The sequence below is a fragment of the Poecilia formosa genome, unplaced genomic scaffold, assembly GCF_000485575.1.
Source record: "Poecilia formosa unplaced genomic scaffold, Poecilia_formosa-5.1.2 Scaffold12, whole genome shotgun sequence".
NCBI lineage: Eukaryota > Metazoa > Chordata > Actinopteri > Cyprinodontiformes > Poeciliidae > Poecilia > Poecilia formosa.
The window spans coordinates 55,984-81,518 of record NW_006799951.1 but is presented as its reverse complement, the minus strand read 5'-3'; the positions used below and the strand labels follow the sequence as shown (position 1 = coordinate 81,518).

General features: G+C 40.6%; 1 protein-coding gene across 12 annotated transcripts in view; it reads right to left on the bottom strand.

Annotated features, from left to right (window-relative positions):
- The window catches only part of pax2a (paired box 2a), a 34,113-nt gene that overhangs the window by 1,105 nt on the left and 7,473 nt on the right, over positions 1 to 25,535 (bottom strand). For 7 of the 12 annotated variants that reach the window (XM_016667652.1, XM_016667656.1, XM_016667662.1 and 4 more), the window contains 5 exons: positions 25,308 to 25,352; positions 14,079 to 14,254; positions 10,780 to 10,900; positions 2,262 to 2,363; positions 880 to 966 (listed from right to left, as the gene is read on the bottom strand). In XM_016667652.1, the coding sequence (XP_016523138.1) occupies positions 880 to 966; positions 2,262 to 2,363; positions 10,780 to 10,900; positions 14,079 to 14,254; positions 25,308 to 25,352 (531 nt within the window). The remainder of the gene's footprint in view (positions 1 to 879; positions 967 to 2,261; positions 2,364 to 10,779; positions 10,901 to 14,078; positions 14,255 to 25,307; positions 25,353 to 25,535) is intronic. The other 5 variants (XM_016667664.1, XM_016667672.1, XM_016667676.1 and 2 more) reach the window with 1 other exon arrangement.

Sequence of the window (25,535 nt, the reverse complement as noted above, 5' to 3'; positions counted from 1 at the left end):
ACATTAAGGAGTTAAAGTACCTGGCCCCATTTATTTTCTCTCTTCTTCTGGAAGTTTAGTCTCCATCCCAATCTACAGCCTATTGCAGCCTCCCAGATTTTTTTTAAATATTTTAATGCTATCCATCCTGCCATCAACTCCACCTTTCCTGGCCTTTCTGTAAAAAAAAAAAAAAAAAATCCACAGAATGATGCTGCCATCACTGTTTCATTGTTGATATAGTGTGTTCAAGATGTTTTGATCAAGGGGCTTTTTTAACCTCATGTAACCAAAGCTCCTTCTTCCACGTTTTCTGTTTTCCTTGCTCGGCCTTTTAGTTTAGGTGGGTGACCAACCATGTATTGGCAGGTTTGCATTTGTGCCACACTCTTTCCATTTTCAGAGGATGATTGAACAGTACTGTTTTTTGTTAATATACGGTTGAGATATATTTTTTTGTAACCTAATGAGCTTTAAATTTATCTACAACTTTTTCTTTCATCTTTTCTTTGATGTTCTTGATGCTGTTTGATCACTGATGTTCTCTAACTAATTTCTGAAGCCTTCAAAAAAACTGATGGATTTATACTGAAAACGATTTATACACAGATGGGCTCTACTTAATTGCTAAATGACTTTTATATCTGACTGGATTTTATTTAGATTTTCCGATTAAATACATCTTATACATAAAAAAAAAAAGATTATTATTTGTCAAAAAAATAGAAAACCATTTTTATTCTTTTACTTTCTGTCATAATTTCGCACTACTGTGTGTTGGTTTGTAGAATAAAATCCCAATCAACAAGATTTAGGACCATTATTTTAAATGTGGAAAATTGTGTAAAAGTTGAGAGTGTAAGGCACGGGAATGAAGACAAAGTCAGTGGATGTACCTACTCAGTAACGCTGGATTACTGAACCTCCAAGCCTCATTGTAGGTTGTGTATTGGGGATGAGAATAAGGGTTTCCAGAAAAGTCACCCCCTGGTGAGAAAACGGAGACAAGCAGTCATTAGTGGAGATAACTGTAAACAGGAAAATATATGTATTTTGCATTGTCCAACTCATATATGTATTTATCATCCAATCAAGTCACTTCCATTTTAGCAATCTTCTTTTTAAATTCAATTGTCTCTCCTCTGTCCTTTTTACTATACATCCAGGATTTTTGTCTGTCTGTTTAAGCACTGATCCTTTTCTCTGGCACGTCGTAACACATCCAGGTTCTCTCTCTGTCTGTCATGTCCAGTTCATAGGGATTCCCAGAGTGATGTCCAGGGTTTCTAAATGTCTCTTCCTTGTAGGACTATAAAACCTGGCTGTTCCATCAGCGGGCAGCTGAAAAATGGGTTTTGCTTTACCATTGTTTAGGGTCAGTCAGTAGACCGCTCAGAAGCAGAAAAAATCCATAGATATTGATGGTATTTGTATTTTACTTCTGAAATAACGAACATTAAATTTTGCCTCAATGTAATCTTTGATAATTGGTAATGCACACACTCCAGGTTGTACTGTAAAATCCGCAAGACTGTTTTGAGTGCTGCCTCCTGCGGTTTGAGCCGTGTATGTCTTTAAACAACAGAGGCGGTTGTGTCTTCAGCTGTTTGGACGACAGATTTACACACACTGGCTGCTCCAGCATCCTCACCGCTGCTCATGTAACTCGAGCTCGTCCCTGAGAGAGATAGTGATTTAAATATTTACAGGCCCTCTACGCCTCTGTGTTCTGACCCTTAACTGTTTGCTGTGAACCTGAACTACAGGTTAAGTAGAGGGGAAAGAGATACGCTCTGTAGCCCTGCGTGTCCGTGGAGGCGAGGAGAGGTGCACAGGCAGTGTTTATCGACGGGGCTGGGGAGAGCGCGCCGCATGTGGAAACGGCGAGGGTAATGAGCGCTGGGAGCTGGAGTGTAACTGAGAGGAACTGTCCTATCTCACGGCCACTGATTGTGGTGATCGTCTATCGAGTTCATCTAATGTCCTCATCCACAGACGCTAACCGCACGGTAACCGCAGACTTCTAAAGCTATAACGAGCTCGCTTCAATCCGGGAGTAAAAGCTCTGCACTGTTTCCGCTGCCGCCTTTTGTATCTTAATGTTTGGCAAACAGGTGTTTACTCTTAAATGACCTCAAGCTCTGTGAGAGTCTTTGAAAGGAAGGCTCATTGTGCTTGCTAGCAGTACAATTATCAGGATACCAGAAAAATAAATAAATAAATAAATAAATAAATAAATAAATAAATAAATAAATAAATAAATAAATAAATGCTTGACCTACCAGGAACCATGCCTGCAAGTGTGGAGGTGGGGTAGCTGCCTTGTCCTGTGGGGGGGACATGGGGTGGGTAGCCAGGTAAAGTGGTGCTCGCCATTTCTCGACCTGTAAGTACAAGTTAAGGTGTTATGACTAGTATGCGTGAATAGAGAAACCAATTAAACAAATTAAATACAGTATTTTTAGTGTAGTATTGCACATTTTAGCTGAACAAAAAGTCATTGTTTTAGCAAGATTAAGTCCCAATTATTAAAGAATATAAGCTTTCTTAAAATAGTTGTATAAAAATTTAGATTGCATGCACAAGAAGCATATTATGTATATAAGTGAAGCACCATTGTGAATATATATATATATATATATATAAATATATATTTTTTTTTTTTTTTTTTTGCAATGCACACCAACAAACAATACATTTATAAAGTGAAGTACAGAGTTGGTACTGACATAAAGAAAGCTAATTTACTGCTGCAAAATTAAAATGGAAATGTCTTTCTGGACATTTGAGTGGAAATTGCGATTGCCAGCTTCAGAGTGTTATGTTCATAAAATGTTTATCGATGACTACAGGAGAGAAAATGTCATTAAATGAGTTACAACATGTTTATTACCATTAATTTATTACGTCTTTGTCTTATTTTGAACCCCCGTTTTTAAAGTATTTCACTCTTTTCTGGCCTACACCTCAGATGATAGCAGGATTACATTTATTGGTAAAGTAAAATAAGTAAATAAATAAAATGGGGCTTGCAGCATTTTAATGTCATTTCGCCACAAAAGTTGTAGTTGCAAAAAATCTGTCTTCACATATCCAATCAGCTGATTTTTAGTAAACGGTACTTGAATTCATAAACATAAATATTGCAGTTTTTAAAAATATATATATCTGTAATTCTAGATTCCTTTTTTTAAATTTGACTTAAAGTTTAACTTAATCCAAATCAACAGGCATAAATAAAACCCCTTGAGATGGCATGACTTTTGGTCTGGCCTGCAGAGCTGCAAAATCATGACGCTTATTCCAACTCTATTGGAATAAATTTGTGTGAAACATTCGTGTTATAAATAATAGACTGCAACATCACATTAGTTATTTAAGCTTGGCAGCTAAACTGACAAGAACATTGTACCAGCGAGAACTATCTCTGCACTCTGCTCCATATTCGGACTTTTAATTAACAGTGACAACACCGGGTCTGGGTAAGTAAGGGTGCCTCGGGTCCAAGCCAATCTCTGGCAACAGCATATACGCTTTTGCAGTCATTGCCAGCCCTACACCCTTTTTGCACCTCCACTGACCCCCCTGACTTTGAGCCTGTCACGAGGCTGGACCGACTAGAAGGTCTATTGTTAACCCAAGAGATGAGCAGGAGGTCAGAATTGGAGAGCGGCTTTGCTGAGAGGGGAAGAGCCTAGCGTCTGATAATGAGGGCCGAACAGTCAGTTCAGCTCCTGTATCCACAACAGCAGAGCCAAAAAGCAGCATGGGAAGGTGGCTGTTTTAATTTGATGCGCAACCGAGAATTGCTAAACGGGCAAAAGTGAGCACAGAGGTAAATCAGCTGGACATTTTTTTTCGCGTTTTTATTCGACTGTCGGGCCTCATGGGTAAGGCTGTACCTGCTATAAAGAGTTGGCTGGCATACTGGCTGTAGCAGGGGCCGTGGGCATGGGGAAGGTAGCTGGGAGTGGAGGCTTCTACAGAGAGGCTGGACTGGTGGGGTAAGATGTCAGCTAGAGCAGAATCCCCAACAGAGGAGGGGGTGAAGGGGGCAAAGGACGCCTCATGGGGCTCCCGCTTTACACACATGGAAGGCGGATATGACGGGTGAGAGTCTGGCAGGTGGAAGAAGAAGAAAAAAAAAAAGAAAAAACTTGATAGGATGCAGACATACATTGCCACACATTCTGTTCTTAAATTTGAGTCAGTCACACATGTAAGATGAGATGGAGGTATGAAAAAACACACAATAAGAGTATATGTTCTTATAATAGATTTAAAAAGACTATGTATCTTTTAGGAGTGAGGAATCTTACATGAATACTGAACAGAAAAGCAGCATTTAGTGTCTGATTTGCTCATTTACATAGCTTATGATAATAATCTTATACGCACCCCCGAAGTAATTCATCTAACTGAGTGTAAACATACACCAGTGAAATGTTGCAGGAACGCATCGTGCCTGATCAATCAAGCTCAAATGCATAAAAAATTTCCCTATGGTTTTGGGAAAACAAACAGCATAATCTCACGGCTGCTCTCTCGCAGCAGAATGAGCAAACAATCAGCTCGCAGGCAGCTCAAAACATCAAGCGCCGATCTAATTCAGCTGATGAGTCCTGGCATCTTCCGGTTTCCATCCGGCTCTGCCTCTCGACCCTGTGCAATCAATGTGAGCTCTGTCTCTCTTCGGTCCCTCCGCGCCGCGCAGCAGAGCCCTACTCTGTTTGCCGGGGCCCTGAGATGGCTCTTTCGCCCCTCCCGACACCATGATAGCCTCATTAGCTGCTTTCCCCCATCATTGTTGTTTTACAACAGGACTGTGTGTTGCGATTCCTCATTAAGATAAGGGCTGAAGAGGGATTTAACACTGTCAGCTCTCAAAAGCAAATGCACGAGAATCCGGCAACACAGCTGAGTGCTTTGTAGCAGCTTTTCCGCAACCCTTTGATAGCTCTAAATGTTCACTTGAACAAAAAAAACAAAACAAAAAAAAAAAACAGACAACGGTTCACTATAGCCTAAGATTGGCTCATTAAAAATAGCTTATTTGAAATTAGGATGAACCATTTTAGAATTTAATTGGATAGACCAAAACTTTGTCACATGCCAAATCCAAGTAGGACATATAGTTTTCAGACAAAATGGCAACAACCTGGTGCTTAACTTTGCTCTTCAGTTAATTATACCCTCCATGCAACTCTGTTAAGTCTTCAAAGTTACAACTTTCAAACGCCTTGTTACCCTGCAGGCTGATTGTAGCACAAGACATTCTCAGCTAAACATGCAATAAAATCGCCATGCAAAGTTTGTGTCCCATATTCCTGATTACTCTGAGTTATAATTGTTAATATTGAGTTATGGCGATATTGTATCTTGGAACTTAAATGAGAAAAGGGAGATGAAATTAAAAGGAATCTTAATGCTGCTTAGCAAATTATCACCTGCAACAGGCAGCGTTCAGACAGCCTGTTTAGTGAAGTATTGCGTCAGATTGTTGGTGGTTCAGGGCGTATTTGTTTCCACTATATTCGAGACCCCCAGCGTTTTCTACAGTTTGCTTCTGTTTTCTCAGTACCTGGGCAACCGTTGTGAAACGTTCGGTTGTTACGGAGCGTCAACAACTGATACAAATGCTGCGTTCAAGACCACTGAACTCTGAATCTAATCAGACATGGTGCTGCTTATTGTCCTGGAGACGAGGCAGCACAGGGGGGGAAAAAGAAGGGAGGCTGTCAAATCCCGAGGCCTGATGATGGAGATGGAAGATAAACTTGGAGTCCATGGGGACCTTTTTCCCCCTGCAAACACATCTCTGCGAGAGGGGAGAATGGTATAGAGTTCTCCAACATCTGTCTCCGCTCGACCACTGATACCACATCTACAGACCCCATCAACCATAGAAATAAACTGTTAGGGAACCTGTACTGATCCTCAGAGAGACGCTTTCAGACACACCAACAACTGGCTGCTCTCAAGTGAGCGTCTTAGTTTTAAATGCACATAGAGGAACTTTGGTGTACATTGGTTGCTAGAGCAAAAAAGTTTTCAACCCTTTGAGTTCAAACTTCTAGTGTGTGAATTCAGCAAACAGCAATTCACAATATGCTCTTGCTCACTGTAGATGCGATGATTTATGACTATTTACACCACGAAGTTGAACGTTGCATCCATTTTTAGCTGAGCACAGACCGTTTGCAGAGTCAAATGCCCTCACAGTCCACAGTTTTAACATAATTCATTATCAAATGTGTGCTTAAAGGTTAGCATGAGTATTAAGGGAGGAGGGGGAGGGAAAGAATTAATTTCTAAGCTTGGGGCTGCAGCCGTTAACTGAGCAGCTACGAACCATTTGTCACCAGGCCACACACCAGGCTCCGCAGGTTAGGTAGCTGTGTATTGTTTGCAACTCAGCACAAAAAAAAAAAAAAAAGCAGGTGGTGCCAAGTCATAAAAAAAAAAGGTGCCTCTGTTTGTTTGTGTGTGTGCAGCTGAAATGTCCTCTAAAGTAAAGCACTCAGCTCTTTCAGCTGATTGGGTTTACTGTTTGTCACCCAGTGTGGCTGTGAAGTGAATGCAAAAAAAAAAAAAGACAAAAAAAGAAATGTAAAACTACCAGCTTTATTTTTAACATCTGCTGGAGTTCACAGGGGCGCCCATTTACACCTCGGCTTCCTGGAAGGCTCTGCTGAGAATGATTATCTAACCCAGCTTGCTCCTCGCTAAACTCTCACTAGTTCTATTCCTGTCAACTCAGAAAAAAAGTGTCTTAAAATGTCATTTGTTCCATGTACTAAACTCTTGAATGGCTTATGAAAAACACAACCACTTTTAAACACGGACAGAGTATCTGTGATGCTGAGGGTCTTTTTCCTTTTCAAAGGCCCTGGGAACCTTGGAAGAGTGCATTGCGACTTATCACGATACTAAAATATTTCAAATAAAAAACGTGGCTTATTTAACTAGTTAAATGAAAATAGGGTGGACAATGAGTTTTTCAACACAATGATAATTGGAAACAGGAAGGTTAATTAGCACAGAAATTATTCCAAAAACTGTTTTTCTTCATTCTCTAGATCTGGAGAATATAGGAAAACAGTGCAAAGAGAATCAGCCAAGATCCCTCCAAATATATGCAGCTTTGTGAAATGTTGTGGTAGAAGACTAAGTGTTGTCTTGATGTCCTTGTTCAAAGCATTAAGGCAGCCAAGTATTGTGTCTCTTTATAAAAAACTGTACACCATATTTTTTAATGCAAAAATGGAATCATTTATGTTAAGGCCTTTTACACATATGTAAAAGACACTGCATTTGAATATTCTATTAATTGGATTAATTTGCTAAAGTGCAATGGTTTTTTATCATTAATTAATATATTGCATATTTTTAATAATCCTCCTAAATGCCATCTCTGTGCGTGTGCGCGTGTGTGCTAACTAACGCTGTGACATTGCTGCCACCGTTCCTCCAAATAAACTGCATCATTTGACCCGTTAGGGTAAACAGAGGACACAAAAGATGGCCGACTTTGCTTTCTCTATGGGGGCCCCTGGAATGCAAAACTAAGCAGTTCATTAATCATTCATCTTTAATAGATTATGCAAATTCCAGGACATAAAAATCAACAAGATCAATAACGGTATGCATTTTAATTGGAAGCAGAAAACATTTAAGGAATGAATATAATCTCATAGCTCCATCCAGTATGAGAGCATAATTTATTGATAATTGGATTCCAGCCTAAGTGAGGAAGGTAATTTAGCAGTTTCTCAGCCTTGGCATACATTCCTATTTACAGGGTTTGCTAATGGCATAAAAAAATATATATAATAATATTGCGCACTAACAACCTACACACTCCTTCATGTGTTCCTTTGCGTCATTGAATTGATAAAGTTTACTGGATATTACTTGTGAGTTTAATTTTGTTTGTGTTCAGAGCTCCCATATACATTTTTTTTAATTAAATGGCTGCACTGATGTGAACTGTCAAATTGCACTTCTTGAAAAGTTTTGCCTTCTCTTAATGCAACCTCTCTCCCTCAGAGGCATTGCTTTAGGAGGCCCCAGGCTCCCAGGTGGACTTGAAGGCCACCTGCTATGAGTTTGCTCCCCAGAGCGAGACCGCTTTCATAGGAGGAGCCCTGCATAAAAGACAAAAACACACCTTTCTTCTCATGAGGCCCAACTTTCCCGGGCAAAGCTACCTCCCACATGTTCAGGAATAAAAAGGGGGTCTTTCTTTTCCCATCACTCCATGCCCAAGACGGGGGCCAGACTAGAGGGATCATATGAGATGGACGACTGCAGTTTTTCAATCATGCTGTCCTTTTTCCTGACCAGCTCACACATATACACACACACACACACACACAAGCTGACTTTGATTCCCACTGCACCATTGTGGGACTTTTATTAAAACCCTAGTGTATTTAGAGAGTCAGTGTGGCCCTCAGTAAACTTAACCTCTCCTGGGAGAGAGCTTCGGCCGTCACAATGAAGCAATATGTCAATTATCCAGGTGGCTATCAGCCTGAACCGCAGAGCTAAAGACGCTGTACAGCAATACAGATGCTACAAAAATCCCTGATTCACTGCACCTACATGCCTGCTGTCGCTCAGATGAAGGTAAAAGTGAAAATGTGCCATAAGTTTGAAGGGAAAAAAATAATAATCTTTGCTTTTTGCCATTATACTTATGCGACTGTCTGTGGTTGTAGCAAGCTAACCAGCCACTGTCCAATTCTAGCTGCTGTCAGTCAAAGAGATATGATAGTCTCTGATGGCAGTGCGAGGACAGCAGCTGTCTCTCCTGAGAAACACTCACAGTCAATCTGTTAGCAAGCCATTCTGGGCAAACAGCAGCCAGTTAGGAGGCTAGAAGCAGTAATTGTGAAAGACCTGTAGGATCTAATGGGCTCTGGCAGTGAATCACCTCATTCTGTACCTCAAAGACAAAACACCAAATGCTTCGCAAAGTGTGTTGAAAGAGATTTTTCACTAAGTAGTATCGGACAATTTGTCTGAAAGACTATAAATTTGTAATCTATACATTATCTGCAGTGTCTTGCAAAAACACCTTCCGCAATTTCATTTTTACAACCACAGAGTTGTTTGTTGGAATTTTATGTTATAGACCAAGACAAAGTAAGTATCAAGTGGAAGAAAAATAATTTCCGACTTTCAAAAACATTTGCAAAGTGTCATGTTTTTACCTCTACCCATCTTCCAGTCACCTCTCCCCAGTTTCCCTGTGCTTATTGAGGAATGCCATCTTCCCAGCATAATACTGCCACCACCATGTTTCGCTGTGGGAATGGTGTGTTCAGGGTGACAGCTTTATACCACACTTATTATTTTCCACAACAGGCAGCGAGTGTAAGTTCATCTGACCACAGCATCTTACTTCCCACATCTTTGCTGTCTCCTACATGACAGTAAACTACAAACTGAAATATGTATGTCTTCCTTTTTAACAATAGATAATTTCTCGCCGATCCACCATAAAGCACAGATTTATGAAGTGCATTACTAATTGCCATGTTGACAAAGTCCCCTACCTGAGCAGCAAATATTGGTAGCTCCTCTTAGGTTCCTAATGGGCTCTTGGCAATTTGTTGGGTATATCTTTACACCCCAGGTAGCTGGAGAAATGACAACTTGATTCGGGAGGCAACTTACATTTAGTAGTTTTTTATAACAGTGGTGACACTACAGCACTAACAATTAGTAGCAAAATTCCTATTATAACTCTCACTATAAAGCTTAGCCTCATAAATATTACATTAATAAGCTCCCAGATAAGTTGGAGGGCCATGTCTTGATGGGCCTGCTGTTGTGTAATATTGATATGTCCAACGTTTAGAGTATTATTATATGATCTAAGCCTCGTTTAGGGCGGTGATGGGGCCAGTAGAACAAAATCCTAACCAGGGGATTGCCAGTTCTGTCTGTCTCAGCCGTTGAGTCCTTAGGTAAGACACTTCACCCGTCTTGCCTGCCGGTGGGGCTCAGAGGTCCCAGAGGCGCCTCTGCATGGCAGCCTCACTTCTGTCAGACTGCCCCGGGGCAACTGTGGCTACAATGTAGCTCAACACCATCAGTGTATAAATGTGTGTGAAAGGGTGAATGGCTGACTGTAGCGCAAGGGGCTTTGGACTAATTAATGTGCTTTACAAGTACAGGCCATTTGCCATATTTCCCCTTAATGGTCATGAAGACACAGGTGTCCTCATGGACCCATTGGATAACATGTAAGTTAAGGGGTTAAACTTCTCCACAAATTTTTGTTGGTCAACCACTTTTTATTTATTATAAAATATTTGGAAGTTTTTTTTCCTAATGTGACAAAATGCAAACAGATTTAAAGAGAATAAACACCAAGACAAGTAAAAAAACCCAAAAAAAACAAACAAAAAAAAAACATGTTTTTTTTTTTTCTATTCCAAAATTTGGGCTGTGAAAATAAAACCCTCCAAAAAGGGGAAAATAACATTGTGTCCAGCATCTTGGAATCTGCCAGTGCTTCTCTAAATTTCACAGAGCTTTTTTTTTTTGTTTTTTGTTTTTTGTTTTTTTTATACCATGTTTATGGATCTTTTGACGTAGGAACTCTGGGAAGTTAGACTGGTGAATTGAGTCGAGGGAGGAGTTTTTAGGAAGCTAAAAGCACACAGAAGACATTGTTCTGCTGTGTTCCTCTCACTGGCTGAGCTGACCACCTCGGTGTAAGTGTCTTTCACTGCTGCACCTGCGCGCATTCTTTCAAGGCCCAGTGCAGCATGAATCAGATTGTACCTGTCACAACAGAGTAGCTCTGCGAGACACTGGAAGCGAGGTCGGAGCTGGCACTGGTGGAGAGGCTGGGCTTCACATCTTCCAGGCTGGCATTCAGGGACGGGAGGGAGTACTCGTTCGCCTGCAGACAAACAAAACGCACACACGCACATGAGCAGGTGGCAATCAAAGGCGTGCAGCTCTGTCTGCCTTCATTTAATTTCACATTCCACCAGATCGGGTCGCGATCTGATTAATATCGCTCATGCCCTGCGCACAGGCTCATTCTAGATGCCAGACTCGGAGCAGATATCCCAGTTTAGGTGACGTTACAGAGAATATGATTGAGTGACACCTCCTGGTGTAGCTTGGATTCTCTCACACAGGATATTTCCTGCAAATTCCATGAACATCGGCCCTGCCCGTGCTCCCCTTGCTTCACCGAGACCTGTGATGATGTATGCATGCATTAGGGCTTGTCTGAGAAGATGGCAGAGAGGGAGAGAGGGATGAGAGAAGGATTGGAAGAGGAGTGAAAGGACGGGGTGTCAGCTGGCTCTTTGTGCTCCACTGCAGTCATCCCTGTGACCAGTCAAGGGAGGAGACATTCAGGGCTTTGTTACAGGAGAGACATGTGGTGTTTTTTATTTATTTATTTTTTTTATCTTTTCTATAAAAAAAAAAAAAAAAGAAGAAAAAAAAATATGGGGGTGTACAACCTCAAATTCAGCCTTTGTGCTTTACATTCAGGAAAAACACATGAAAAGCAGATTTTACATTTTTCATTTTAGGTTTTATGATTTTTTTGTATTCTTTTTATTTGCTATCTACTGGAAGCATTTTATCTCAGCCGCCACAAAATCCATCTTTTGCATTTTACAAATCTCATTACGTCTCAGTGCCGTGATAGACACCCGGGTGTGAGCATATAATCTCTTGTTTTGTACACCTTAATCTCTGGTGAAGACTCTGTTTGCAGTTGCGATGAATCCTATTTGTTAATGAGATGACATTTCCTGACCCAGTTCTTCTTTGAAAGGATAAGACTCTGCGAGTGTTTGTGTCAGAGTGAGTGTGTGTGTGTGTGTGTGTGTGTGCATCTGTTTGTCTCAAAAGGGTTGGGTTTGGGGCTGGGTGGGGGCGTACGGGGTCCCAGAGGAGAAAGCTGGTGACCCCAGTCTTGTCTGCCTCTATCCCAGATAAACTCTAATTGTCTGCTTACAACTGTTCCCTGGCACTAGGCTGGATGTTCCTCTCTGTCCCGTTGGGCCTCAGCCGCACAAGAGCCATTTTGTCATGCAGATGGGATGTGGGTAGGGGCTGAGCAGGGGCTGGGCGGAGGGCGAGTGGCGAGCGCAGAGGGGCCTGAATGACCTGACCACATGGCTGCCAGAAGTGTGGGAGGGATGAGGCCTATTCAGCCTGGCCTCTTCAAAATGGCTTTTTAATGCCCTGACGCAGACACCAGACAAGCCCCTAATAGCCTAATATCCCACCTTTTCACCAGTTTAAGAAAAGGAGGGGGTGTTGGAAACAGGCAGAGAAAAGGAGGTGCACGGAAAGAGTGGAAAACAGGCTGATTAATATTACATTAAATTAAAACTGATTTTTCTGGACCATTCTGACGCCGTTTCTCACCCCCCTACCCTCAGCCCCCCTCTCGCCTTTTTAATACCTTCTCCTCCACTCTTTGTGATTGCAAGTCATTTCCAATTCGTTTTGGTATTGATCTTGCCGTAGAAATCACTTTGGTAATTAGCTGCATTAGAGGCTGTAAAGCAGGCTGAGGGGCTGTCCCTCTGATTTATCGCCGCTGTAATTCCCCACGATCGCACAGAGATGAAAATGAACTCAATTAAGGCGCAGCTAAGGCTGTGTGGGCACCCAGATAGAGTTCCAATGGAAAAATTAATAGTCGCTTGTTGTTTAACAGTCTAATGAATGTAAATAAAGCTTATCCTCTGTAATAGGTTGTAGGTTTCAAGGCTACTTTTAGGCACCAGTTTGCAGTAGAAGGTAATGTCACTTTTCAACCAACAAAGAATAATAGCTCCCACACATTTTGACCAAAAACTAATACGCTTAGAGCAGAAAGTGTTGGTGTAGTATGTGGAGAAACTTCAACCAGATAAATCAGAAGTGGCTAACATAACATGACTTGGCTTGAAAGCAGGTAAAGCCTCAGAAAAGTGCATCTTAAAGGTTTTAGTGTCAATTTTGACATCTGCAGATTTTTGTAGAGGGAAATAAAAAGAATAAGATGAAAGTCTGTAGACTGAAAACCTAATTAAATGTAAAACTCAGAGCTAGGCCAGTTGTTGGAATGGATTTGCTACTGTGGAATCTGGGAACCAATTGGCCACAGTCTAATGACTATGACCCAATGTTTAAGCCTTTTCTGAATAACCGGTGGTGGATATCCAGGCCATCTCTCCCAGTTCAAAGTCCCAGCTGCCGTTGGTTCAAGCATTTGAAAAAAAATCAAGTCTTTGTCAGATATTCTCCAGAGGTTTAAGACTGAATGACAGTCGTATGTAAAAATACCATGTTATAATGGGGTTGCAGTTTGAAAACAAATGTGTAACATGAGCTCATTGCTTTAATTTAAAATGTTAAAGGGGTAGGTATTCATACTGTGCCCACAATAACTTTTATAATCTGAAAGATAGTGAAACAAAGTGAAATAAGGCAGCAAAACATAAAATAAGCATATGCAAAATTTATCTGCAGTTTTTATGTGTTTATTGCACAGAAAGTTAGCTGGTTTTAGCTGGAGAAATTAGGCAGGCTACATTCTCTGGTAAAGCCTGTGGTTGAACAGATACATGGTTTATAGCTCAGCAGCAGTTTCACTCCTTATGATGGACTAATTTTTTCGGTTTTAAAAGAATATCCAAAACAACAAACTTGTCTTTGCTTTAAATATTGTAATGGTGTGGCTGCTTGCTTTTACGCAACTGACTGGTGGATCACAGCAACAGGTGGGGGAGAGGAAGTTTTCTGTTGCTCTCTGTTACGTAGAACAGGAGAAAATTCAATAATGAGTCTGGCATTGTCTATGGCATCTCCAACTTTCTTAAAATTTCATGAAAGCTGGAAGCTTTAAATATTTGTAAAAACATTTTATAGCCTATGTAATATATTTTTTCACACCTCTAATCTTTGGTCTTCCTGGACATTCTCTTTGATTTGGCAAACGAAGAGAACGTCGGGCATCGGAAAGTGAAGAACCTGCTTTGGATTTTGTCCTGATTGACAGCTCAAATACCATCCTCAAACAATCGAAAATGAAAACATTCACTTGGCAGAAAGTGACAAACCTGCTCTGGTTTGATGTGTTCTGAAGTGGGGAAGACATCAGGGTAAGAAGGCCGTTCGAACACGCGATCCAGGGCTTCCAGCTGTTGCTGGGTGAAGGCGTCTGCTCGCAGATGTTTCCTTAAACTCTCCACGCTGCCCTGAGAGTCACTGCCAGGGCCTGAGCCATCTGAGCCATCTAAAGGAAGAAGAGGGGGAGGAAGTGGACCAACAGGGAACATTACCAGTTTATCCACATGGGATTACTTTAAATAAACCATTTCTTTTATAGTGGCATATATAAATCAGTTGGGGACAGATAAGTCAGAAACGTGAAAATCCAATACATTTCCAATTAGTGAACCCACCATGTTCACTATGTCCTGCTGATAGCAACACTCTTCACTGTGAACACTGTTACTAAGTGAGGAAATCCAGGTTAGCTATACATCAAGGCTTCCATTTGTATACCCACTGCTGCGGAGAGGGCTGACGCTTATCTCCAGACATCACTGGTGCGAGGTGGGTAACACCCTGAATAGATCATTTTACGTACCATTGAGGCATGTGATTTTTTTTTTTTTTTTTTTTTTGTGTTGCTAATTAACTTTATTTATTGGTAGTGAGACCGAAAGAAGGGCAGAGAGAGAAGGGGAAGTCTTGTCGAGGGGTGGAAATCAAACCGGGGGATAACTGTGATGACGACTGGACTCGGTGCGTTTGGTGCACCTGCTCTACCCCACATGGTGCTCCACATAAAGGTGTTCAACTAAAGTGGGAGGAGGCACAGCAATTCCAGAAAAGCTGCTTAAAATGGACATATTTTCCCGGCCATATTGACACATGAATGAACTCTTTGGATCATTCCGGTTGTGAGAGGTGGCGAGGACTCCTGGTAGCCTTTTTTGTAAATCTCATAGTTTATGTGAGGATTTTGGTTCTCTAGATATAAATGTGAGAAACGTCAGTTTCTGTGATGTTAGACATGCTAATCCTGCTACTCTACAATGAAACATGGTAAAGACATATTAAGATATTAACTCTGTATTCATGTTTTTTTATTATTATTATTAACCATTAAACAGGGTTTTACTGTGACTAACACAGCGGGATGATGTTGCCTCAACTTGACAGGGGGGCTAAAGAAACATTCAGTGCTGTTTTAATATCTTTGTATATCATAGTTCTTACAGAGAAATCTGATTCAACTAAAGGAGACTTGAGCAGGTCAAAGCTGCAAAATGCAAAGTTAAAAAGCTCAGATTGGTCTAAATCAGGGGTCACCAACTCCAGTCCTCAAGGGCTACCATCCTGCAACTTTTAGATTCATCTCTGCTCCAAAATGTCTGAATTCCCTCACCAGCATTCATTCCTCTCTGCAATATCCAGGTGTGTTTGAGCAGAGACGCATCTAAAAGTTACAGGATGGTAGCCCTCGAGGACTGGAGTTGGTGACCCCTGGTCTAAATTTTCTTAGCTTCACTAGACTGAGAGGGGTGGCTGGAAAAACTGTCATCTCCCTCTTTGTTTTTCAGTGACTTTCTCTGGCTCTACAAACACAAACACCCGCTCAGGCTGCGTTTGCCCCCCGCCCCCATGCGCCCCGCCACCAGCGCCCCACAACCCCACCATCAGCACGGTCATCATCTGATAGGTCTGTGGTAATTGATGGATTACCTTCAGTGCAAATATATACTTGTAAGGGAGAGCGCGTTTCAGGAGAGAAAAGTAGGACCGCCGATTACATACAGAGCCTCTCATTCTGCCACTGGGAAATAGAGAGCCATTATTTAACTGAACTATTTCCTCCTGAACATATTACCCGCACCTCTTCTCTCTTTCCATCCCCCCACATATTGCCTGTCTTTTGGAAAGCAGAACAGAGCGAGGATGCAACATTCAGGCACCGAACGAGGATGGGGGCGTCGAGGGCAAACGTATGCATTTCCTCACTTGGTCACACACTATATAAACAAATGAGCCTATGCTTTCCAGGTTCCTCTGATCTCTGACCTTATCAACCCAGGCAGGGAGCCTGCCGCCACCACTGCACTTCTCCCTCTGCTCACTCATCATGTCCTGAGCTCTGAACGAAGACGAAGACGAAAAAAAAATCTTAAGCTAAAACCTCCAGCCCAGTATTCCAGGAACCTGCACTCTCCTGGCTGCCTCCCACCACCCTCCCTTTCCTTCTAACACTGCGCCACCAACAGCGGATGAGGGCTTCAGCTCCCGTACAAATCTGTCATTCTAAATTTGCAGCAGATTATGTTCTCTCCTGGGCGAGGCAGCGGTGATATATGATATGCAAGGCCGCTATTGATTGCCTGATCCGCTCGCAGAGGAGGGAGGCGAAATGAACTTGGAATGAACATCATGCCTCAACTCATTGTGCGTATAATACTCTACTTAATCCCACATTTTTCTGTGCTATGGAATTCAATTGATCAATCATGTTCCACTGATGGTACCATTTCAGGGGCGTTATTGCCATTCTGCTCGGCTGCTTGACCTTTTTTCAATGGCTGAGGCCAGAGGATGAACCCGATTCGCTCCGAGAAATAGATCCATTGAGAGAATGGAATAGAGGACGGCAATTGGGAATGAGTGGAGTGTAGATCAGAGGGCTGCGGCTAAAATACAGTACTTTGACTTTATCCTTGGGTAACATTGATAGAGGAATAGCATTTTTCCCCACAATGCGTGTTTTTCCAACCATGAATTAACAACATATTTTAGCTCTTTTCCATTTTCCCAACAGCTCTGCGAGAAGGAGCGCGGTGGTGTTGCTAAATGAAACTAAGCAAGTCGTCTCTGGCACGGAGGGAAACGGAGAGAGTAATGACGTAGTTCAGGATTTCTGAAGTGAGGCTCTCTGAGAAGGTCATTAGCAGTTAATATCTTACCTGCAGTAGATAGCTCTTATACATCTTTACTTAGAATACATTTAAATAAGGTGGAAATAGAGAGAGAGTCCAAGATGGATCAAGACCAAACGGACCTTCTATGGGCTTAAACAAGCTTCAGTGTAAAGCTCTAAAATTCTTAAAGTGTCAAAATTATTGACAGGAAAGCCCTTTGTTTATTTTTTAAATGAGAAAAAGGAGGTGGGGGTTTGCCACCAGTGACCTTCCTGAGTGTGATAAGTGCCGAAGACAAAATACGTATACCATTTCTGATCCATAAAAAAAAGTTTTTTGGATCAAGTGAAGTAATTGATTTTTACGCTGGCTTACTTTTTCTATTAAGAACTTCTTTCTGGATACCGTTTTGCCTTGTTTCCACTGACAGGTACGGCACGGGTCGGTGTTATTCGGTAGGCTGTTTTGTCTGTTTCCACTGTTAAAGCAGTCTATTCAAATGACCAGCACTGCACCCTTCATGGTCCCCGCTCTGTTATAGGTCCACAGGACAATGGTACAGTTTGGCTAGAGTGGAGCTACTGGCAGTACAAAACATAGATTGGGAGAAAGAAATACATCACTGATTATGACAAGGCTGAGACATGCTAGTGTGTTAGAGTTTGGGTTTAACCTCACCTGCCCAGTGAGAGTCCAGCTGCTAGTGGAAATGCTCTCCTCAGTATGTTGTACCATAAGCTAGTGTGCTGAACTGCATCAACCCCTCAATGCAAATGAGCCGTTACCGTATCTTTTCTTTGCACATTTCACTTAGAAAGATAATTTGAGGTTCATAGGCTCTTACCTTCTGTTGCTTTTTAAATAATCACTGGCTTCTCTGTAGCATAAATTGCCAAAACAATTTTGAGACTAAAGTTGTTTTAAGACAGCAGAGGTCCAAGGTGTTGACACCTCTTGAGCTAGCAATAAGCTACTGTCTGAAACCACGTAATTTATGCAAAATGAAGACACTCACAAATGTTATTTTATGAATCTTAAACCTTTTGTCATTATCTATCGGGCTGATATTTACAGATAATTAGTTGATTAGTTACGCAGAAGAAGATGCTAAAACGGCTCACCACTAATCACCGTCCTGTGAAACCAAAAGACGTCAAATATTTGTTGATCTAATAGCGAGGTAGTGTAAACAATCAATAATCTATCGTTCCCCAAAACTACTATTTTTGCTTTTTACACTGTGTCCAGAAAAGATTTACATGTTTTCCACAAAAGAAAATCAATCCCCTACTTTCACTTCCCACCAAGGCAATCATTATCTTATCTGTAAATATCATTTGTCTTTGGTTTAAAATTAAAAAATGTATCTGAATAAATAGCTATAACAGATTTTTACCTTTTATCTTTTTAGGGTGGTTGAAGTGAAAATCCTTAGCTTCAGACATAAGAACCAACTAATCTGGATTCAAGATGCAAATAGAGTTCTGCAGGAAAGGTCTTTTAATGGAAGCTCACTTCAAATATTGTGAAATATTAACTCTGTATTTAATGGTATGAGTCAACCATAATCAATAGACAATGTTTATCATTCAGTTCATAGGCAGCAATTTTCTTCAAGCCTTTTGAACAAATCTTATTTTTTCTTACACTATTTAAAACTTGGCTGCACAGTGGTGAAGTAGGAAGGTCCTGGGTTCGATTCCCGGCCCGGGGTCTTTCTGCATGGAGTTTGCATGTTCTCCCTGTGTATGCATGTCTGTGTGTGTGTGTGTGTATGTGTGCATGGTTGTGTGTCCTGTCTGTCTCTGTGTTGCCCTGCGATGGACTGGCGACCTGTCCAGGGTGTACCCTGCCTCTCGCCTGAAATTTCTCTCTGGAGATAGGCACCAGCACCCCTCCCGACCCCACTAGGGACAAGGGTTAAAGACAATGGATGGATGGATGAATGGATGGGTGGATATTTAAAAACTTAAGCAAATGTAAATAGCGCAAGGATTTGTCATTTTATTTTCAAATCCAAGGTTTAATGCTTCTAAAATTGGTCATTAAAAGATTTCTGTTTTACATAAAGAATGAGATAGGTGAAATAAATCAGTCCCATCTTTTGACAGTCAGTGTGTCAAGTGGAGTGTGAAGTCTGCCTGTCAGATTGCGTCTGCGTGCGTGTGTATGCGTGTGTGTGTGTGTGTATGTCTCATTGGTTGGCTTGTTTCATTTTCTTCTAGTGTTTCTTCAACCCCTTCGGGTGTCTCAGCAGGTATTCTCTTATCACTCCCAAAGCACCAGCTGACTGCATCCTTTTGTTTTAACACCGCCGTGTGAGGAGATAAAAACAAGAATCTCCCACAGTGACGCTCACACGTTTTAGATCCGGAACACGGTTTCTTTGATCAGCTTAAAGTGATGCTTTCTGACCTTCGTGTCAACTTGTTTCTTGATAAGAATGTCAAGGCATTCATGAAGATTTTTATTTTTTTCTTAAGGTGGCGTGGATGATGCGCCAACAAGTCAAAAAAAGCGTCACAAGAAAACTTAAACACACACTGCTCATATGATAACAGTTGCAAGTACAAAATGGAATTGGTGGAGCACAGTGGTACTAAATGTCCTTCTTTCATCTCTCCTGTTCCTGAGATAAGATAACTCGGAGAAGACTAGAGGAGGAGGCTTGTTTGAAAGGCAAATGAATTCCTACACACGGCCCGGCACGCTCCATAAATCAATGACATGTGGGGTTTTCCCAGATCAGAGGCTGCGAGCCAGCCCTTCGCGTATTGGTCCTGCACTGATAGGTGAAATGATGCTATCACAAATTGTGGATCATTTGTTGATGATTTTTAAAATGCTGTTGAGCTAAGGAGAAAGAAAAAAGAGAGAGCAAGCACAAACAAACCGGTATGCCCAGAGGGTGAACACTCCTTCCCTGTAAGCTAGCTATATTTATGAAACCTCTGAAGCGGAAAGGAGAGAGCTGGGTGGGGTGGTGATGGTTGGGGGAGGAGGGAAGCAGAGAGGCAGCAACACTGCCATGGCTGTTAAGATCCTGTTATGTTGTGGCGTGTTTAAGAGCTTTATTAATTCGATTTAGCACCACCAACCAATGTACTGACAGTCAGCAGGCACAGCGATGTCGACTTGATATTTGCTCTCACTGCAAGGACTGAGGAGGTGTTGATAACATTTTATTTAGACTTTATCTTTTGAAGATGGCTCAGAGAGTTCGAAATAAACGGAAGCATGCACAGCATTGTCATACTATTCTCTCTAATAAGACCCGGGAACAATTCACACGTTTTGATCTCAGTATCTGTTTCCCAGAGGTGAATCACTGATTGCGCACTTCCTCCTGCCTTCAAATCTCTTGAAAAAAAAAAAAAAAAGTCTCAGATTTTTACATGGGATTTAAACGCAGGAGCGGGTCTTGAAACATGAGAATGGTTTAAAGTTTCCTCATACATATGTGGGTTACATTGTACTTTTTTTATTTTGATTTGTCTTTGAACATGTCTTTTTAAATTAAACCCTGTCAAAGGTAAGATTCTGTCCCGTCTTGGACAAACGGTAAAGTATTTGTCAAAAACCGTGTTTGCGTGAACCACAGTGACATTTTTTTAGACTTATTATATGATGTAAAAAGTCCCTTTCGGTATTGGCACCTCTTGGACTAACCATTAGCTTCACCCTCCATTAGCTTCACTAGCTAATCTGGTTTTGAAATAAATTCAGACATAAAGAGAGTTATCTACTGCAGGTAAGACATTAATCGACTAATCTTTTCGCAGAGCTTCACTTCAAAAACTCCAGTAAGAAAAAAAAATACAGTTAAAATTTACATCTTTTGCTTTTTTTTCCTACTTCTAGTAACAAAGCTAGCAGTTAGTGATATCTTCAATATTACCTTCAGTCAACATTTGTTTTTTGTGCTGATATTGGCCTGCAAGGTAACTGCGGTTTTGAAATCTGTTTGAACCGTAAATACTTTAACTGAGTACTTTCTGGCTAAAATGAACTGAAGAGCGAAGCTGGGTGCCAGTATGTTGCAAAGTCTTTTTCATCCAATTAAATCTGAAGCTTACAGTTTAAGTAATTTCAGCTGAAATCAAGTCTTCAGAATGACTTATTTCATGGATCTAATCATCTGTTCTTGTTAACGTATGTGTTACTATGAAAAGTTTTAATTGCAAAAGGTCCTGAAGCTGAACTTGGTTTCTGGATCCTTTTGTCCAAGTGTCCTCATTGCTAAAATGTAAATGCCATCGAAGGAATAGAGAACGCACTTGTAAGTATACAAACATGTTTTTGAGTTCAGTTGATTTGTTTTTTCCGAAATCTTAATCCAAGATTGAATTAAAGTGAGAATGGTTCGCTAACAAGCCCAATTTTGCACCCCTGGCTCGGTAATATGACTCGTTTTTCATCTCCGATTCTGCGTTTTCGTCCTCTTTTGCTTTCATCTCCCTCCTCCGTACCAGCCTGTCATTTAGCATTGCCATCCTGCATGGGTGTGTATTTCTGGAAATGCAATTAATGAATCCTCTACTTTTCCCGTGCCTTTTTCTCCCCTTCTTGTGCGCAGCAACGCGTCGCTCCATTAATTCTCAGCATTGCTACCCATAATTGACTTTTCTCTGACATGATTCCTCTCCACCGAGTGAGTCCCCACTTTATTATATTGTATTTTTCAAACTGATCTCATTGTGTGTTGTTTACAGCGATACATGTGGTCCAGAGCAGCCGTGCCGTTTAAGGACAGATGAAGAAGAAGGGACAATGGGAGAAGAAATGAAATGTTGAAGAAAGGAGGAGGGGGAGGAAAGCAGTGTGGACCTCTTTTGTGCCTCGTCTACTGTCAGGGCCCTAACAGCTTCTTGTCTCTATGTTACGCTCCGTGGCCCCCTCTCAAACCTGCGCTTTTCTCTTTCTCTCCCTCTTTTACACACTCACACACACGCGCACGCTATCACGGCCATTATGGCGCTCATGATTCCATTTTTTTTCCGTCTCAGTCTGGATGCATTTATTTTTTAAAGTGATCCTCTATTGACTCATTGTCATGGAGAGGCTTGACTAGTCAACCGGTGTAGGCCCTGGTTCAAATTTGTACACTAACTGATTTAAACTCCACAAATGGGTCACATGTGTTAAAAGATTCACTGCAAAAAAAAAAAAAAAAGTCAGAAAAAGCCAAACATAAATGTGGACAAATCTAAATTGTATTTTTTTTTTCTTTTCCTCAAGGCTTTGAGCGATGTTGATATGATTCAGGTAGCTGACCGTGATCATTCTTTTGTCATAAATGAAGAGGCTATATTTCTTTCTCAGCTCTCATACACTCATCAGCTCCCCTTCTGCACTCATCCCACACCCACGCTACAATCACAAGTTATGACCTTTGCTTTCTCAATATAATTTATCACTGTAGCTCCCTGCTGCCTGTCCTCCCAGGAGCTCCGCTGGGCTCCGTCCAGCCATGAGAAGAAAGCGCGCCGTTGGGTCACATCAACCTGACTGCAAACAGTGCTGAGGTCAGGCGACCAGGAGAGCACTAAATTTACATTAAGCTGTTGCTATATGGGTCAGTAATCAGAATTTAATCTGAAGCCCATTGTAAGTGTTCAAGAGTCAGGGGAGGTAGATGAAATTTTTTAGCCATGGGGAAAAACAGAGAGATGTACCGGTCTTGTTTATTCCTGAAACTTGCGGATTAAAACTTTGACCAAATTTGGTTTTCTTTTAAAGAACTATAAAGCAGAGAGAGGAAATATGTGCTTTATATTCTTTGATAGAGGTAATTGTTTCATATTTGACAAAAGAAAAAGTGGAATTATATAAGACTATCCATATTTATGACCTGAATCTTTGTTTTTTAAATTCAACTTCAGATGAAAGTGCTGGAGCTCTTATTACCAAATACTGAAAAATTGGATTTTTCAGCATTTGCTATGTTGTTTACTGATCATAGCTGATCAACAAAATTTGAGTGTAATACTGGTGCATTTCTATAAAAATCTATTTTTTTGTCACTGATTTACTTAGAGATATATAAAAATAAATAAATTAATAATTAGCATTATATTTTTTAAGTTTTTCCATTGTATGTATACATTTACAAATCTGTCAATTTTTTTTTAATTCAAGTCTGCTTTGGGTTCAGAGGTCAGTGGGGGCCCTGTTAAATCTCAAAGTTTGCTTGTACTCTAGGCCGGCTATGACTATATCCATTTTCTTGAAAAAATTAAATGAAACTTTGAGTCTGGAAATGGCCTGGCACTAAATCCTGAAAGTCTAACTGAATGGGAGAAACTTTTATGTATTTATTTATTTATTTATTTATTTTACACTCAGCAGTTGTCACCCAATCCTCTCTGACTTTTCTTGGCTTCCGCTACAAGCTATAGGTTTAAATGACTGAGGGAGAACATGCTGTACAACAGGCTAATTTCCTCTACTTTACTATTAATGCATTTGGCAGGAACATCATTCCATTCCCCGTAATGAGATACACAAATAAATCTGGCTATGGATAGATTCAGAGCTGGGTGGTGGCGATGATGGTGGAAGGGAGGGGAGGGTGCAAAGGAAGGATGTGCATTGAGACGCATACTCCAAGCCCTGGCATAATTGGTATCACTGCTTGCAGACATGCAAACCAATCTCTCCATAGATAGGGCCGAGACTCTCTTTTCCCCCCTTAAGGCTATTTCTTTTGTCTTTTCAATAGCTTGCACATCCAAGATAGAGGGAGGGGACTGGGGTGTAAGGGAGAAGGGGGAGGTGGGGGGTTAATTTGTGAATTAATAGCTTTTCTCTGCAGAATTGCAAATTCTTTTTAAATGTCACTGTGTTGTAGATGCGAAGAGCATCTGAAGCCACAAACTCTCACACAAACACATTTCCAGGCAAAAGGTAGGAGTCATACGCATCCACAAATCCTAAAACTAATCCCTGCTCTGTTATTATTGAGTCTGCCAGGACCTACCTTATCCCTCCTTTCCTCACAAAACATTTCTTTTTTCCTTCTCTCGCGTGAGCTGTCCAGTGTAACATGCTACTTTTAATTTGCAATAACACATGACAAGGACAGATTAATAGCTCTTATGGCACCCGCGTCCCTGAGGCTCATCTTACGGGGGACCAGGTGTACATAACGCGTGTCACACTACATTATCTCTACAGCCCTGCAGTAATGGGGACCTTTTTCTTCCTGAAAGGGCAACTGCTGACTTCAGTCACACAAGGAGCACTAGCCAACGACATCGTGACACAAGCCGTACAAGGAAGGTACAACTCTTTCTTATCAAGAGCGCCATCAGGATTTAAAACATGCAGAGACAATCATATGACACTTTCACATTTTAAAGAGCTGTTTGTTTGTTTGTTCGCAAAACACACCACCAACACCAATGTGCCAATAGTTGTAACGAGGTATAAAACAAATTAATAAATAATCACTTAGTTTTTTTTTGTTTTTTGGTTATTTATAGAACTTTATCTGTTCTTATTTTTACTTATCTGTCTTGTAGTTTAATACTTTCACACTTGATTCAACTAGTTTTCAAGATAAGCTCAGTTTGCAGCTGGGTTCTTACCTCAATGATTTTAAAACTTTAAAAAATCATGAATTAATTAAAAAATTAATCTTAAGTTAGAATATGGCCACAAACTAAAGCAGTTATCATGTTCCTAAAGACCACAGTTACAATGTAGGGTACAACTACAAAATGCATAATTATTGTTATTATTTTTTTTTTCAAAACAAAAGAAAGACCAATGTCGTCTGCATAAAGTTGTAACAAAGTAAAAAAAAAAATCTTTAATTGTTATTACTACAAAACATATCTCCTTCTAGGTATTCATTAAATTGTATTTTGCTGAAAGATGTTAGCTTGTAGCTTAATGCATTAGCATATAATTTAAGCAATTCAATTACATTGTTGAGAGCTTTGACTAATAAAAAAACACTATTTTAAAAAAGTGAGAATATGTCCAAACATAAAAACTGCACAATACATATGATAATTTCAGGATTTAAACAATTGCTGAGAATATACTGAATTTTCTCATTCTTTATAAACTTAAAAACCTCAGCTATCAATTGTTATTAAAAACCCCAGAGTAGATTAGTATTGAACTGTCTGTCTTTAGATGGAAAATACTATTTTCCACAGTAACTTTACCTTAATATTTTTTAACTTATTTTTGAAAAAAACAAAACAAAAACAAAACAAAAAAAAAAAAACATATTTTCCTGCCACACTTAGTGAGTAAAACCTGAATAAGTAAAGACATAAACTGCAGGTAAGGGGAGAGGATGTGTGGTTTGATTGATAGAGCAAAGCAAAAAAAACAAAAAAAACAAAGAGAAAATAAGGTTGTCTAACTTCAACTTACAATGTCCTATTTTCCTTCCATCCAAGTGGTTGCCACTCCAGAGAACTAAAGAGACAGAAACATAAAAGGAAAGGAAGTGGCCTGTTTTCATCAGTTCTCTCTGAGATCATTTTTAACCACATCATCCCAACCAGCAACCTCAATGATGTGCCCACACAAACACCCACCACACACACACACACACACACACACACACACACACACACACACACACACACACACACACAC